Genomic DNA, 14,630 nt, shown 5'->3' on the forward strand with positions numbered 1-14,630 from the left:
CTTCAACTCTTCCAGCCAGGGCATTATTGGCCAGTAATGCCCTGTTCTGAGGGGATTATTACTTTAATACAGCCTGAAGGGCTTGTATAATATTAGAGCCACAGTGCATTATTGGTTCTGATTAATGGATTCATTGATAGGTAGTGCAAAGGTCCATTACTAGAACAGTAATAGAAGTACACTACGCTGATGAGACACAGGCTTCGTAGGTAGCGGAGGTCCTGTTTAAGACTGCCTGGGGGAATATATACTGGGCAATAGCAGTTTACCTCTGTGCAGTGCAGCCACAATCAGCAGGCTGCAAGGGGTGCCTGCGGGATATATACCACGCAAAAGCAGATTTCCTGCTAGTGGTGCAGTTTCACAGGGAGTAGTGCACTGAGTTGCGTGCAGACACAGTCAGCTGTGAGTTAGTAACATCAGTGTAGGAAGCAGATGCCAGAAAGCAACCAAGTATGGATAGTACCTTCTACATACAAGCTCTAGAGGAGGGTGGGGGTAGTGTATCCCTATCACTTTCTTAAGTTGAGGCACCTGAGTATTGCCAGCGTTTTGTTTGTTGAGCCGTTGCGGGTGCTTGCCAAACTACACCATTTCAAGTTGTATCTATGATAATCACCATGGATGTGTGCGTGGTAACAAATTTTAACAGATAAACACTGAATTACACTTTTTTTTTATTGTTATATATTATTTAAAACATAGATTTCTTGCATATAGGATCAAATGTTTTAAAAATAATTCAAATAAACACAGAAAACCGGAATCCCTACTTATATTTCATTCCCTCACTGGAAACTAAGTAACAAGTAATGTGTTAATAAGGAAGGAACCACCCACTGATCTGTTCTCCAGACACCAGCTAATGACTATCCAGCTAATTATTACCCGGGCTTAGTGGTGACTTGGACACGGGTTCGCTGGTACTTTTCAAAATGTTCTAAAATTCTCCAAAAGTTCCTTCAAACTTTCCCCCCTCCCCCCCCCAAATGTTCTGAACATTTTGCAGGAACCTATCTAACTTCTAGTGAAATTGGCGATTTGCACCAACAAATTTATATCCAGACATCATCCGGACCAGGAAATAGAGATTTCTTACTCGCAACAAAAACTATATTTCAGTCTATGGAATTGAGTTTGTCTTTTAATGGGCGAACTGCTTGCGAACTTCTCTTGGGCTTAGTCCATAGTATGAGCGACAGCGCAAGCGATGTTGCGCGTGCCGAAAGCAAAAGGCCGTAAGGCAATGCGCACAGCCATAGAGCGCATGTGCGCGCGCGTGTGCACGAGAGCGACGGGGCAGCCGATACTTTACCAGACAATATTTGGGGATTTTGCTGCGCGACGGCCGATTCAGCCAATGAGGGCGAACCGCTCACATGACGTCACGGGCACGCCCTCACCACGCTCCCCGTCGCGCAAGCCTAGAGGCCACTGATCGCTTCTAGTACAGGCGCGCGTCACGTCATGCGCTCCGACGCGCCTGTACTATGTCTGAGACCTTATGGTTCGCGAGCTTGGACGATAAGTTTGCACATTTCTACATAGTGGGCAAAAGGGACAGAAACGTCAAGTGTATACGTGAAAAAGAAGCCTATGAGGTTTTGAAAACTCTGTACACTATAGTTCCACCTATGAAGAACTCTAATGTTGGTTCACTGAAAGGTATCACAACCTACAACAGAGTCATTAAATACGCTGCTGCAAATTCGTTAATGCCTCACTAACGAAACATTAACTTGCAGTCAAGTGAAGGGCGCTTTAACCCTGTAAATGCCACAGGACCTCTGCCAGTGAACAGGTTACTGCTCTTGTGCTAAGGCTTTAGCAGATGTAATAGGGCCGCAGAAATCTATAGGGATGTCTTTTTATTTAATACATTTGATCTATTGAACCAGTTTTAAGATCACTACTGATCCAGCTTTACGTTTGTAATTATATACAGTACATGCACTCGAATGGAGCAAAGAAATACTAGCGTGTACGGAAACTCAAAAGTATGTGCTGTGTATATGAATGAGAACGAGTAGCACTCCAATGGATAGACCTGGAGAGGTCTTCTGTGCCGGAGCGAAACGTTGGCTGAATAAACGCCAAGCCGCCTTGTTACTATCCCGTCCATTGGTACGCTTTCTTGTTTATATATACTGATCCAGTCTGACACCAGGACAGGGTTCATGGATCCCTCGCTATGTAATAGCACAGGGGCGGCCAAATCCAGTCCTCAAACAGCAGGTGAGGTTTTCAGAATATCCCTGCTTCAGCACAGATGTCTCAATCAGTGGCTCAGATTGAGCCACCGGTGCTGAAGCAGGGATATCCTAAAAACCTTACCTGCTGGTTGCCCTTGGGGACTGGAGTTGGCCGCCCCCGTAATAAAAAAATATATAAAAGCAGTGCTGGATATAGCTACACACTGAGGCAGATATTCACTAAGCAGTGCTACTCCAATAGGCCAACTTCCAGCGCCTGAGGACGGTGTACATTCACTTACATGGGATGTAACGAGTCTTCCAGCGCCAGGATGTCTTATGGCGTACCACCGCTTTGTAAATATGGTCTTAACACTACATGTACTTGCTGCAAACTATATTATTGGGAAGTGCACAGAGATACTCCATAGAGTCATACAATCCAGCATGTTTATTTTGTAAAGTGGAGTGGTGACTGAATTGTAATCTGATCCTTAAAATGATGACCTAATGGCACCTACCCCCGCCCCCCTGAGGTGCTCACACATGCAAGACCAGTGCGTGGGGGGTACAGCGGGGGTGCGGCCATGACTGCACGCGCCTGGTTTGCCCTCATTGGATGAACCGCCGCTGTGATGTGGCCAATGCTCGTCTTTTGGCAAAGGCGGTCACGCATCGCGCATTGTTCACGCATGCCCGCAGGCAGCAACTGGGGGCGGCCAAATAGAGGGTCATACCGTGTGTGCGCACAGCGCACGCCGTCGAGAGCGCTGCCACACTCACCGGGCACTATGCCTAAGAGGGCTGTCCCCAGCAGCGTGACAAGAGTCGGGGAGAGAGGAGCCACAGACAGTGTAATATGACTGAGATAGGAACTAACAGATAGGTTATAGGTCATTCTTTCTGTGTCGCAGTGCAGGGGACATTGGCTACGTTAGAGGAGCCCTGACTCAGTCACCGTGTCCTCGAAGGCAGGATACAAGTCTCTGATGCTGTGGCAGGTCTCCTGCGCCCCTCTGCTGCTCAGCAGGGAGCGGGAGTGGAGGTGGGTGAGGAGGGTACCCCTGCGGCTGGAGGCACTGCCCGTGGAGTTCTGCCTGCGCACGTGGGGAGCTGGGGTCCGGCGGCACAGCTGGGCGCCGCTGTAGAACATGTAGATCCAAGGATTAATGCAGCTGCTCAGGCTGGACAGGAGCATACTGATGGTGAAGGCAAAATCCGAGGAGTCTAAGGGCAGACAGGAGCAGGGTAAATAAGCAGCAGCAGCAGCATACAGGGGATATACAGGGGATATACCGGGGATATACACCGTGTTCAGGAACAAAGGGACCGCTGCCATTTTTTTAATCATATCTTCTATATTTCCTATTCAATCCCCATGAATATTTGCACACTTGTAGGTCTGTGATGTAGTTTATCTCTATATAAGAAGCACAATGTAGAAGACAATAAACTGATGTTAACTAAATTGATGTCACTGTGTTATGTTAACAGGTATATTAATAATAATAGTATGTTCTTGTATAGCGCTGCTAATTGTACGCAGCGCTTTACAGAGACATTTTGCAGGCACAGGTCCCTGCCCCGTGGAGCTTACAATCTATGTTTTTGGTGCCTGAGGCACAGGGAGATAAAGTGACTTGCCCAAGGTCACAAGGAGCCGACGCTCCCCTGCTTCACACTCAGTGCCAGTCAGTGTCTTTACTCACTGAGCCACTCCCTCATATCAGATACCCATAGGTTAATGCTCATTAAACGAGAAGTTTTTCCTCTGTAGCTCCTAAATTTGTTAAACTGTTGTAATCTAATCTGAAACACGAAGGGCTGTTCTATAGTGCGCGCGCTTGCTGCACCGTGCGCGCACGGCAGCGAGCGTGCAGCCGGCCGACGGGGGAAGAGTAGGAAAATAAAGATTTTGCGCTGCTACCGCCGCTGAAATGTATGTATGTGTGTGTGTGTGTATGTGTATATGTATGTATGTATGTGTGTGTATGTGTATATGTATGTATGTATGTGTGTGTATGTGTATATGTATGTGTGTATGTGTTGTCTGCAAATATTTTATTTTTACAAATGTGTGTTTTTTAATAATAAATCACACACACACACACACACACACACACACACACACACACACACACACACACACACACACACACACACACACACACACACACACACACACACACACACACACACACACACACACACACACACACACACACACAGCTTAAACTCACCGGACTTTGCAGAAGATGAATTATTTTATTTATGAAACAGATCTGTGTGATTACATAAAATAAGGAATCTTGTACAAAGCGCCTTTCCCTCTACAACTATACTTTGTATATATCTCAAGCATGTATCCTTTTTACAAATGTGTCCATCGTCTGCATTTTAAAACACACAGTATGTTTAAACATATCACTGCAGTAGGCTCACTTCAGTCCAGCTGGGGACTGGCCTCCTTAACCCTTTCTTTGCCAGAGGTGCTCCTGCTATGCATGTTATTATTAGATAATCTTTAGGCAGGAGGTCAGTGTAAAAATTTTCTGTATACAGTGTAAATAATATGTAAAATTGTGTATTTTAATTTAAGTTTGTTGCTTTTGTATTGATATGTTTGGAAATATGTTTTGTGTTTTATAAATAAAAAATACCCCACATTAGATATAAATCAGAGCCTCTTACCTTCATCTGGGGCATTTTTGTCCCAGACTGACCACATCTGGACACTGAAGAAAGGTGTCCAGCAGAGGATGTAGGACAGGACAATGACAAAGGTCATCTTAACGGTCCTGATCTTGGCTCTTGAGATTGTCCTGATGCTGCTGACCCTGGAGGGCATCACCTGCCCATTGCTGCCCCTCTGCCCTCCCCCAGACGTCTGCATCTTGCCCTTGAGGTTCTTGCAGATCTCACAGCATATCAGGCTGTAGCAGAGCACCAGGATCCCCACTGGCACAATAAAGATGAAGACAGTGGTCCATGTGATGTAGGCTTTGGGGCCCCATGGGTACATGAAGTCAGCCCAGCAGTCCATAACCCCTGAGCCCTGGCTGACCTCCCTTAAGGAGAATATGAAGACCTGAGGAAGACTCAGGAGGGAACTGAGGATCCAAGTGGCCCCTATCATGATGTATGCTTGTCTACTTGGCTGTTGCAAAGTCTTGAGTGGGTGGCAGACAGCTATGTACCGGTCTATAGTCATCATCATCAGCATGTAAGTGGATGCAAACATGCTCATCACTTGGACATATTTTACAGCCCTGCACAGGAGGTCAGAGCCTATGAACCTGAAGGTGATGTCCCAAATCATTTGGGGTAGGACCTGGAAGAGAGCCACTACCAAGTCTGTGAGTGCAAGGTGCACAATGAAGAGGTGCATTCTGGTGATCTTCTTTCTTCTTCTGTAAATGGAAAACAAGACACCCAAGTTACCCATTGTGGTGACCACTAGGATGGTCCCCAGAACTGCCACCTCTGTCCTAGCCAGGGTTTCATCCCTGGGGTCAGTGATGTTGTAAGAGGTGAATTGGAAAGCAGAGTCTCCTTGGGGAAGGTTCAGATCCATGGTGCTGCCTGTATAAAATCCAGTTTCAGTTTGCCACTTTTCTTTCTGGAGGAAGAGAGGACAAATAAAATAGCCAGTCCTTGAAAAGATGCTCAGTGTCAGCTGTTAATTCTGATACAAGTGGTCATCTTAAGAATGGTCAGTTTTCTGATCAGCTTCTTATAGACCAAAGCAATAGTCATCAGATGGTCAGCTGTATAGACACACTTGATGGTTAGCAGGAGAGACTTCTCTGGTGGTCAGTTTCTGAGTTTGCTTCGAGCCCAGCCTGGGAGAACTTTCTGAGGGTTAGTTTCAGATATCTATCTGAGGGTCAAGTGCTGAAGCTTCTCTGATCTTCTCTCTTGTATTATATTAATATACTGATGGTCCATCCCTGAGGTCATATCACTGAAGGGCAGCTTCAAAGACTACATGGTATGCAAGGTCACAGATGTGGTCAGGAATCATTCTGTTGGAAAACATTCCCGAACATCACTGATGGTCAGATTTTAAGGTTCCACTGAAAATCTCTTTCAGATACGTCATTGGTTTATCACATCAACGGGTCTGTTCCTATGATACAGATGCTTGTCAGTTTCGGTAACCCTTCTCCTCTCCATCCATTCCAGTTATACCACAGTCTAGTTATTCAGTTTAGACAAATAAATGTATGTCCATGGTTATATTAGTTTTCCAAAATCAACCTCTGTGGTCCATGAATTGGTCAGAATGAGAGGTGAACACTACAGGTGTTAATCTGACGCTTTGACTCATCTCCTCAGCATCTATAACTTCACCTTCCTGCTCACTTTGAAATCAAGATGAGTTGGGCTTTATGAGAACACCAGTCAGCAGATAAGTGGGGAGGTGCTCATTTCACGTGATGGGCACTCAGGAGACACTGACCCACATTTACTAAACAGTAAAGTATTCCAGAAAACCTTTCCGGTGGCAGTAGAACCTTACAGCCCATTCGCTTTAATTTAAATAGCACCACTTATGGGCGGTTATCGCTCTCCATCGGCACAGTAGTAGTATGGTGTGTGAATCATTATCGTGATAAACTAATGTGTATATTTCAGTGGGTCCATTCTAACCAGAACGGAGAGTCATTTGCCTGTATATTGTACTTTGAGAGGGATAGAAGCTAATAGTGGATATCATTTTTATAAATATATATTTTTATTTTTTTAAAGGGACCAGTAGTGACAATGTATATTACAGGGACAATATATACGGTCCAGTTATTCTAATGTCCTGTAGAAATCCAATGATATCTATCTTGTTTACAGACCTTTTATAAATTATCTCCATTGTGTAAATTCAAGAAGCTTTAGGCAGTCATGTAACCATACTTAATACAGCTATATATTGCAGCAGTTCCATTTTCATGAGGGAATCATATGTGTGAACTGCTTTAACCCTTTAAACCCGGCACAGGTCAGTCACCAAAGTCTCCTGGTGCAAAAGTGTGACAGTACTGGTGCAACTTACACAACAGTCACTGGGATATTACTTTTGATGGATATATCTGGTGCCGTTTTGTACACGTGGGAGACTTTGATAAGAGACCTCGTGTAAGATCACCCCCCCCCCCCCCCAACAACCCCTTCCACATTGCTTTGCAGTGAAGGGGTTAAGGGCTGAAGGACTGGCTCAGTGAGTAAAGACACTGACTGAAAAACAATGACCTTGCGTTTGAATTGGGGGAGCCTGGTACAAATACAGGTGTCAGCTCCTTGTGACCTTGGGCAAGTCACTTTATCCCCCTGTGCCTCAGGCACCAAAATCATAGATTGTAAGCTCATGTGGGCAGGGACTGTGTCTGTAACATTCCTATGCGCTGCGTACCACGCACTATACTGTAATTGTGAAACGCTTTCAGGCCATTTTGGAGAAAAGTGCTGTTAAATAAAGTTATTGGTATTAATGATAATATTATTTTTTACCCTAAATAGGATTGGAACACGTGAAAACAATGTGTCCTAAAACCGGAGAAATGCTTGCGATGGAACCAGCACCTCACCAGGCTCGGAGATGGGGAAATAGTGATTCTGCTCACAGCTCTGCCTGTGGTAATGGTACATGTGTTCTGAGCGTGTCAGTGTGTAATCATTCCCTGTGTGATGCACAGTGCTTGTTTAAGGAAGCTGGAGTGTGCCCAAGCAGGGCATCATGTCCCTTTGTGTCACTGCCCCACTGTGGTGACACAGAGAGTGTACTACTAACTATCTAGTTTATTAAGGTTCAATTAAAATCCCAGAGGTCTTCAGGGTCACTTATTACTTATTTACTGAGCACTTTAACCAGTAGGATGGCCGTAGAAAAGTAGTTGTACCGTGCCTCAGGCCAGGTCCCCGCTGGCTACTGCTGCGCCCGCTGTGGCGGACGCTGCAGGGACAAGAGCCGCCCCACAATGGGGCCAGGCGCGCTGCGCCGACAGAAACTCCTGCTCTCAAGAGAATTGAGAGCAGTAGTCGCGACGGAGCGCTAGGCCACGCCCCCCAGCGGTTCAGCCAATGAGGGACAACCTGCCGGATGACATTACGGCGGCGCCCCCATCACACCCCCCCACCTGTCTTTCCCCCTGCAGCTCTCTGCAGACCGGGGGACTCGGCTGCACGCGCCGCCTGCTTCACAGACGCGCGTGCAGCGCAGACGGTGGGGCCGCAGCCTTACTGCAGCAAAGCACTATGGAGCTTATTCTGAAGTTGCTACGGTAAATATAGAATAAGCTCCTAGGGCAGAGGGGGGAAACTCCAGTCCTCAAGGGCCACCAGTCACCTTCGACTGAGCCACTGATTTAGCCGCCTGTGCTGAAGCAGGGATCTCCTGAAAACCTAATCCTGCCCACTCCTGCCCTAGGGTGTAGCTTCTGTATACTCTGAACGGGATGTTCGGGACGGAAATTCCCATTGACGTCAATGTGTATTTTCATCCGAAAACAGCCTCAGCGGCAGATTCAGAGTATGTAGAATGTACCCCTTGACCTTTAACCCAGCGGACCAAGTAGTGGTCCTGTGACAGATCTGCTTTTATTAAACGTTGGGGCAAAGACCGTGGGAGCCATGTATTAAAGTCTCCCAGCCGCAGAAGTGGGGCAGAAATGGAGCACAACAACTGCATCATATTTATCAAAGCCCCCCACAAACCCTATAGCATCCAACAGGACCCTTTTCTTGATAAATCTGGTGCCTTTTATTTCCCCCCTCCAGTTTTGCCCCAAATACTGCAGCCATGGGGAGAGGTGAAGACATTAACCCCCTGTGTGTCAGAATATAGGCTTTCCAGGTATCCAGTATTAAACTGGATTGTCCTGTATTTGGACACTATCCAGTAAAAAATGAGAGATAATACTGGACCTTCTCTGGACCTGACCGGCTTGGGGGGGGGGGGGGGGCGGGCAGCGGGATTTCCCTGAGAGAACAGAGCTGTTGCTCAGGGTCCATCCTGATTGGCTGCATTACCCAGCAAGATGTGTCAGGAGTCTGGGGTTGGGGCCAAGGAGAGGAGGAAACAGCATGGAGCGGAGAGGTATGTGTGTGTGTGCCTCTCGAGCGTGTCGCACCTTTCACCATTATGTCCAGTATTTGTGGAGAAGTCACCTGGCACCCCTAAGAAAGATTTAAACAATCTTGAGGGTGTCAAAATTGAGAGGTAATGGTACTCCATGCCACTCTAGTATCCTAATACTTTGACCACTCGTTGCCAGGCAGTACCCGGTCTAGGGCATTTGGTTGCAGCTGTTTCACCGCAACTAAATCACCGCCGGCGTTGAACCGCCACTCACCTTGCCGTGAGAACATCTCTCCGCCGCCAGCTTCTCCGCCAGGGTAAGCCCCCTAACCCTACCCTTTATCTTAAATCCCCCTAATGTTAACCCCTAGTAGTGGTGATACACCCAACCCTAATAACCTTAACCCCTTACCCTAATCTCCTACCCTAAAAACCTAACCCCTTATCTGCTAAAACCCCTTAAGTTAACTGACCTTACTGGCAAAGTAGACGGCGGCTGAGTATCCAGCGGAAGAGCGGCCACGGCGAAGGGTCTCTTGGCGACCAAAGGCCGGCGGAGATTTGCTCACGGCGAGACTGCTGCGCCCAGATGTCCCATTGTGGGCAATACCAGCATCAAAAGCGTCCAGATGTCCCATTGTGGGCAGTACCAGCATCAAAAGCGTCCAGATGTCCCATTGTGGGCAGTACCAGCATCAAAAACACAGAAGTGTTATTCAGTGTATTGCAATGTGTTATGTTATATTTTGTTATACATTGCTGCTTGTGACTCTCCAGTAGGGTCGCCAGGTGGCTTCTCCAAAAATACTGGACTCAATGGTGAAAGGTGCGTCAGGTCACTATGTCCAGGGAGGAAAATACCGGACACATACATGTCAGTATTACAGTACCTCTCATTTTTTACTGGACAGAGTGTCCAAATACAGGACAGTCCGGTTCAATACCGGACACCTGGCAACGCTACTCTCCAGAGCAAGAAGATCAATAATCCATTTTCTTATTGATCTGTAATTAGCCGGGAGAGTTTATGCCGACACAGATCTGGATAATGTTAATAGCTACGAGAAAAACAGGAAAGTGACATTAGAAGGGTTTTCATTAAGCTGCGATAGTGCTCATCGGGGAACTATATTAATTATTAGACTATAGTATGGTAGAAAAACACAGGTGTATTTTTTCGTTTCACCTCCTGTCTAACGTTAATACAAAATGTTTTATAGCGTGTGTCCTGGTAAATGGTGCTTTGTGAAAATGAGACGCCCTTCTACCCACCAATATAGTGCATTTCCAGTAATTCCATCCCCAGCACCGTCTGTTCGGGACGGCATTGTGGGCAGTTAATCCGTTTTGCCTTTGTGCTCTCACAAACACGCGCAGCCCCTCCGCATCCTGCCTTTCTGTTTAGCTGCAATCCCTGGGTGTTTAATTTCATCCCGCAGCTTAGCAGGGGCTTTTCACCTGCGGGCTGGGAGAGCAGGGATCAGGGCTCTTAATAAAATGGATTTAAGGCCGTGTGTCACTGATATTCCAGCCTGTTTACTGACACCAAACAACAAATGAGGATCTGTGGTTTTCCTCCGGCAGTTTCTTAACCCCCCGGGAGTCAGGAAACGTCAGACAGGGCTAATATTTGGTAAGCGTGACATTTAACCCGTCTGTAATTCATTGCAGAGCAATATAATGACTTGCATCACAGGATGTTGCTGGCAGTGAAAGGGTTCATTGTACCCGTGGCCATGTATAGCTGGTGGCCCCTAATGCACTAGTTGGGTGATTCCCAACATTGGGTTTGGGGAACACTAGGGGTATGTGAGGTATCTCCCAGGGGTTCGCCAAAACAAAATATGTAGTAGCGGATCCCAGGCAGTAAAAGTGGATTCCTGAGCCCGTTTGGGCTTAGTAAAGCGCCAAACTGCACCTTAGCATGCGTGTCATAGCTGTCCCACAATGCTTTGCATCCACAGCGGCAAGGGATTGTGGGATATGACTTTGGAAGCTCCCGCAGTGAGTGACAGCTATACCACCCATGCTGTCTGCTGACATCGAGGTGCAGTTTGGGGCCTTAGTAAGTGTGTGTTCCCCCCACAAGCTCAGGACACTGTGCTGCCCAGGATCGGTTATAGTTTTGTTAGCAATAGCCTGATGGGTCGGCCATCGTGTGTGTGCGAGTGCTCCGTTCACGCACCAAGAAAATCCAGCCGGATCTCCAAACAGGTGAAAACAAAGCGCACCAGGTATAAGTGTAAGGAAAATGTATTGATAAAATGACAAGTAGGATCTATAACTTACAATTAAGAATATAACATGGAGCTCCAGCTAATAGAATAGGTCGCATGATCCGTAAATGTAATATTGCAGATACCGAGTGCACCAGGTCCATGGACGAACCAATGGGCCTTCAGTACCAGGAGCGTCCGTCCGTAAAAGCACGGACACATACACGGGCGTAAACCTCAACGCGTTTCGCAACCGTACTTCATCAGAGGTCGTACACGTTAATACACTGGAACACAAACACTGGTGTACACACTGACAAACTGATATACACGCATAGTACACACATTAAAATACTAATACACATACTGTACTGATGCACATATATGGACACACTATTATTGCACACTCAGTAAATGGATACACATACAGCCACATTGAAGCACACAATGACAAACTGTTAGTGTCAGTATACCCGCAATCTAAACACAGACACCCTTATACATACGATATACACAGATGGACTTGCGCGCGCACACACGCTTATATACTGCTGGCATGTACACCTGTGTAAATGCATTGTTACTACCCTGTCCCTTGGCATTCCTCGTGGCACACTTGTGTCACACTCATCTTGAGCATCTCACCCTCTGCACCCAGAATTCCTTGAGAATGAAAAATTAAAAAAAAAAAAAAAAAAAACTTGCTCAAACTGCCCCAATAACCTGCTGCTCTTTAATTACAATGGGATTACAGACTTAAACATCAAGCCGAGAATAATAATACTCCAGCCATAAACCCCTTCACTGCCAGGGAGACAAGAGTATGACTGAAGCGCTGTGGCAGGGAAGGAGTTAAGTGTCACTCCCATTGTGACACCAGAGAAACATCCTGGGGAAAAGTAGAAATTAATGAGATTTTTCTGCTTGGATGGGTTTGCATCCTCCCCATTTATCCCTCTGCATCCTGAGCTCGGTATCATATTATTTAATAACCGCTTACTCCCATGTAACTTTTCCTATTGTCCTACTAATTGGGGGTTTAGAACTGATACACCACAGACAGGGACACAAAAATGAAAATATATATTTATACATACGTGTGTGTGTGTTGCGTGCGTGGTGTATGCGTGCGCAATGTGCGTGTCCTGGCTCCAAGACCCCTCATTTACTGTATTTGTTCTTATCTCCGTTCTGATGACGTAACTATCCCGTGGTCATTTACATTTATTTCCTGGCGCGTCTGCTCTCATTTGGTCATTCTGTTATTTTTTTTGTGTGTTGACGCCTTTGTCTTTTTTCTGTTGGCTACAATGTAGAGGTCATTGCAGGTTATAACCGATCGTAACTTTTTGGACAGACATTTGCTACTGAAAGGTTAAGAAACGAAAGAGGTGCTTGAAAGAGATTACATCACACCCACGTGACACAAATAAAATGATGAAAAAACACATTGCACTTTTTCATAATTTCCCTCTCCCTCCCCCTCCTTTCCCCCCTATATCTGGAGGTCTTGGACTTTAAAATCACCCTCTCGGGAAGCAAGGGGTCCTGAAGCTGAAATTAATGGGGTTCAAGTCTGGAGACACCCCCTGCTTCAATCCTGTGGGGAAAAAAATAAACCAAGATGGAAAAGAAAACGGCTGCTTGGATTGTGGCGTTTAAACAAACAAAAAGGAGTAAATATCACGAGAGAAACAACAAAGAGTTAAACGTTAAAAAAAAAAAAACAAGGTAGCACCCCAGTTTCAAGGTATTTTCCATTTAAAGTAACATCAATGTTCCAGCACAACATAATAAATTACTTAATAAGGGCCGGTCATTTATACCCTCAAACAAGTCAATACATTGAAGTCAATACGTTTGTGAGAAAGTTAACTTAAAAAAATAAATAAATAAATACTTTGAACAGTCACCTTCCAAGAAAAAAAAAAAAAGAAGAAGAAACTAAGAGAAGTACTTTTGGTATTAATAGTACAAGACCAGTTATACACAACCCCTTTAAAGGTAAATCCAGTTCTTATCCAAAAGGTGGATACATTGACACGTTCAAAAGTTTGGCTCCAGATCTTGAAAAATGAGGGGGAAATTATTTACAGTAATATGAATTTAAGTAAAAACTAACAAAGTGTACTCAAGGATTGATGGATAACAACAAAATAGTTATAAAACCTGCTGATGAAGGAGACGGGGTTGTGGTTTTGGAACAACCCAAATACAAGAGGTATTCAGATTATTAAGTATTATTATTTAATTATTATGTAAATTTTACATAAAAGATCCCACTAAACATTTTTTTTAAAAGAGAAAGTATTTGTAAAACAATATGATTTTAAATAAATAATAAATAAAAAAACGAGTTTGAATTTTTATTTATAAAACAAAAACTTTCTAAACACGGTCATGCCTTGTAAGTGGCATTACGCTTAAGACGCTTTGGCCAAAGGGTTAAACTAAATGACCCCTTTTCAAGAGAATATATAGGTATTGCACTGTGTATTTTTGTCACATTGGAAGTAGCTTTGGGCATCTTTGTTTGTTTTTTGTTGTATACATTTAGCCTATGCTTTCTGCTTTATTTCTTACCCAAGATTCTTCTTTTTTTTTTTTATATATAAATCCTCCTGATAGATTAATGTTGTCCGGTATCAATTCCCCCACAGTCACTCTATCCCAATAAATTGGTTTTATACTAGATGACAACTGTACCTGGTTTGAAGACTATTACGTTCAAACAGAAGTTATGGCTATGGACACTAGGTTTGCGTCAACCTATGCATGGGAGAGTAGGAAGAACGGTATGTCAATTGGCTTTGTCGCAAACCTGATGCAACAGCCGGGTCTATAGATGATGTTCTGTTCAATTGAAAGGTGATCAAAATAATTTAGTTCTGTCATACAAAAAGCAGTGCAGAGAAGATCAAATTAGTTGATTTAGCCATCTATAATTGCAGTTAGATTGTCCATCCCCTTTATTAATTTGGTGCACTCTCCCTAGTTCCATAATGTCTTTTCTAAGGAGTGGTGCCCAAAATTGTATTCCATATTCAAGGTGGGGTCTTACTAATGCTTTGTAAAGTGGCATAATTATGTTTACTTCCCTTCCATCCATTGCCCTATTAATGCAAGATAAGATCTTGTTTGCCTTTGCAG

At 44.9% G+C, this 14,630-nt stretch overlaps 1 protein-coding gene across 1 annotated transcript; it reads right to left on the minus strand.

Annotated features, from left to right (window-relative positions):
- Positions 1 to 2,342: 2,342 nt before the first annotated feature.
- Positions 2,343 to 5,766, minus strand: AVPR1B (arginine vasopressin receptor 1B). Its single transcript, XM_075615412.1, has 2 exons — positions 4,884 to 5,766; positions 2,343 to 3,419 (listed from the first exon to the last, which is right to left on the minus strand). The coding sequence occupies exons 1-2, from the start codon at positions 5,764 to 5,766 to the stop codon at positions 3,127 to 3,129; spliced, it is 1,176 nt and encodes a 391-aa protein (XP_075471527.1). The 3' UTR covers positions 2,343 to 3,126.
- Between the last annotated feature and the right edge of the window lie 8,864 nt (positions 5,767 to 14,630).

The sequence above is a fragment of the Ascaphus truei genome, chromosome 9 (assembly GCF_040206685.1).
Source record: "Ascaphus truei isolate aAscTru1 chromosome 9, aAscTru1.hap1, whole genome shotgun sequence".
Taxonomy (NCBI): Eukaryota; Metazoa; Chordata; class Amphibia; order Anura; family Ascaphidae; genus Ascaphus; species Ascaphus truei.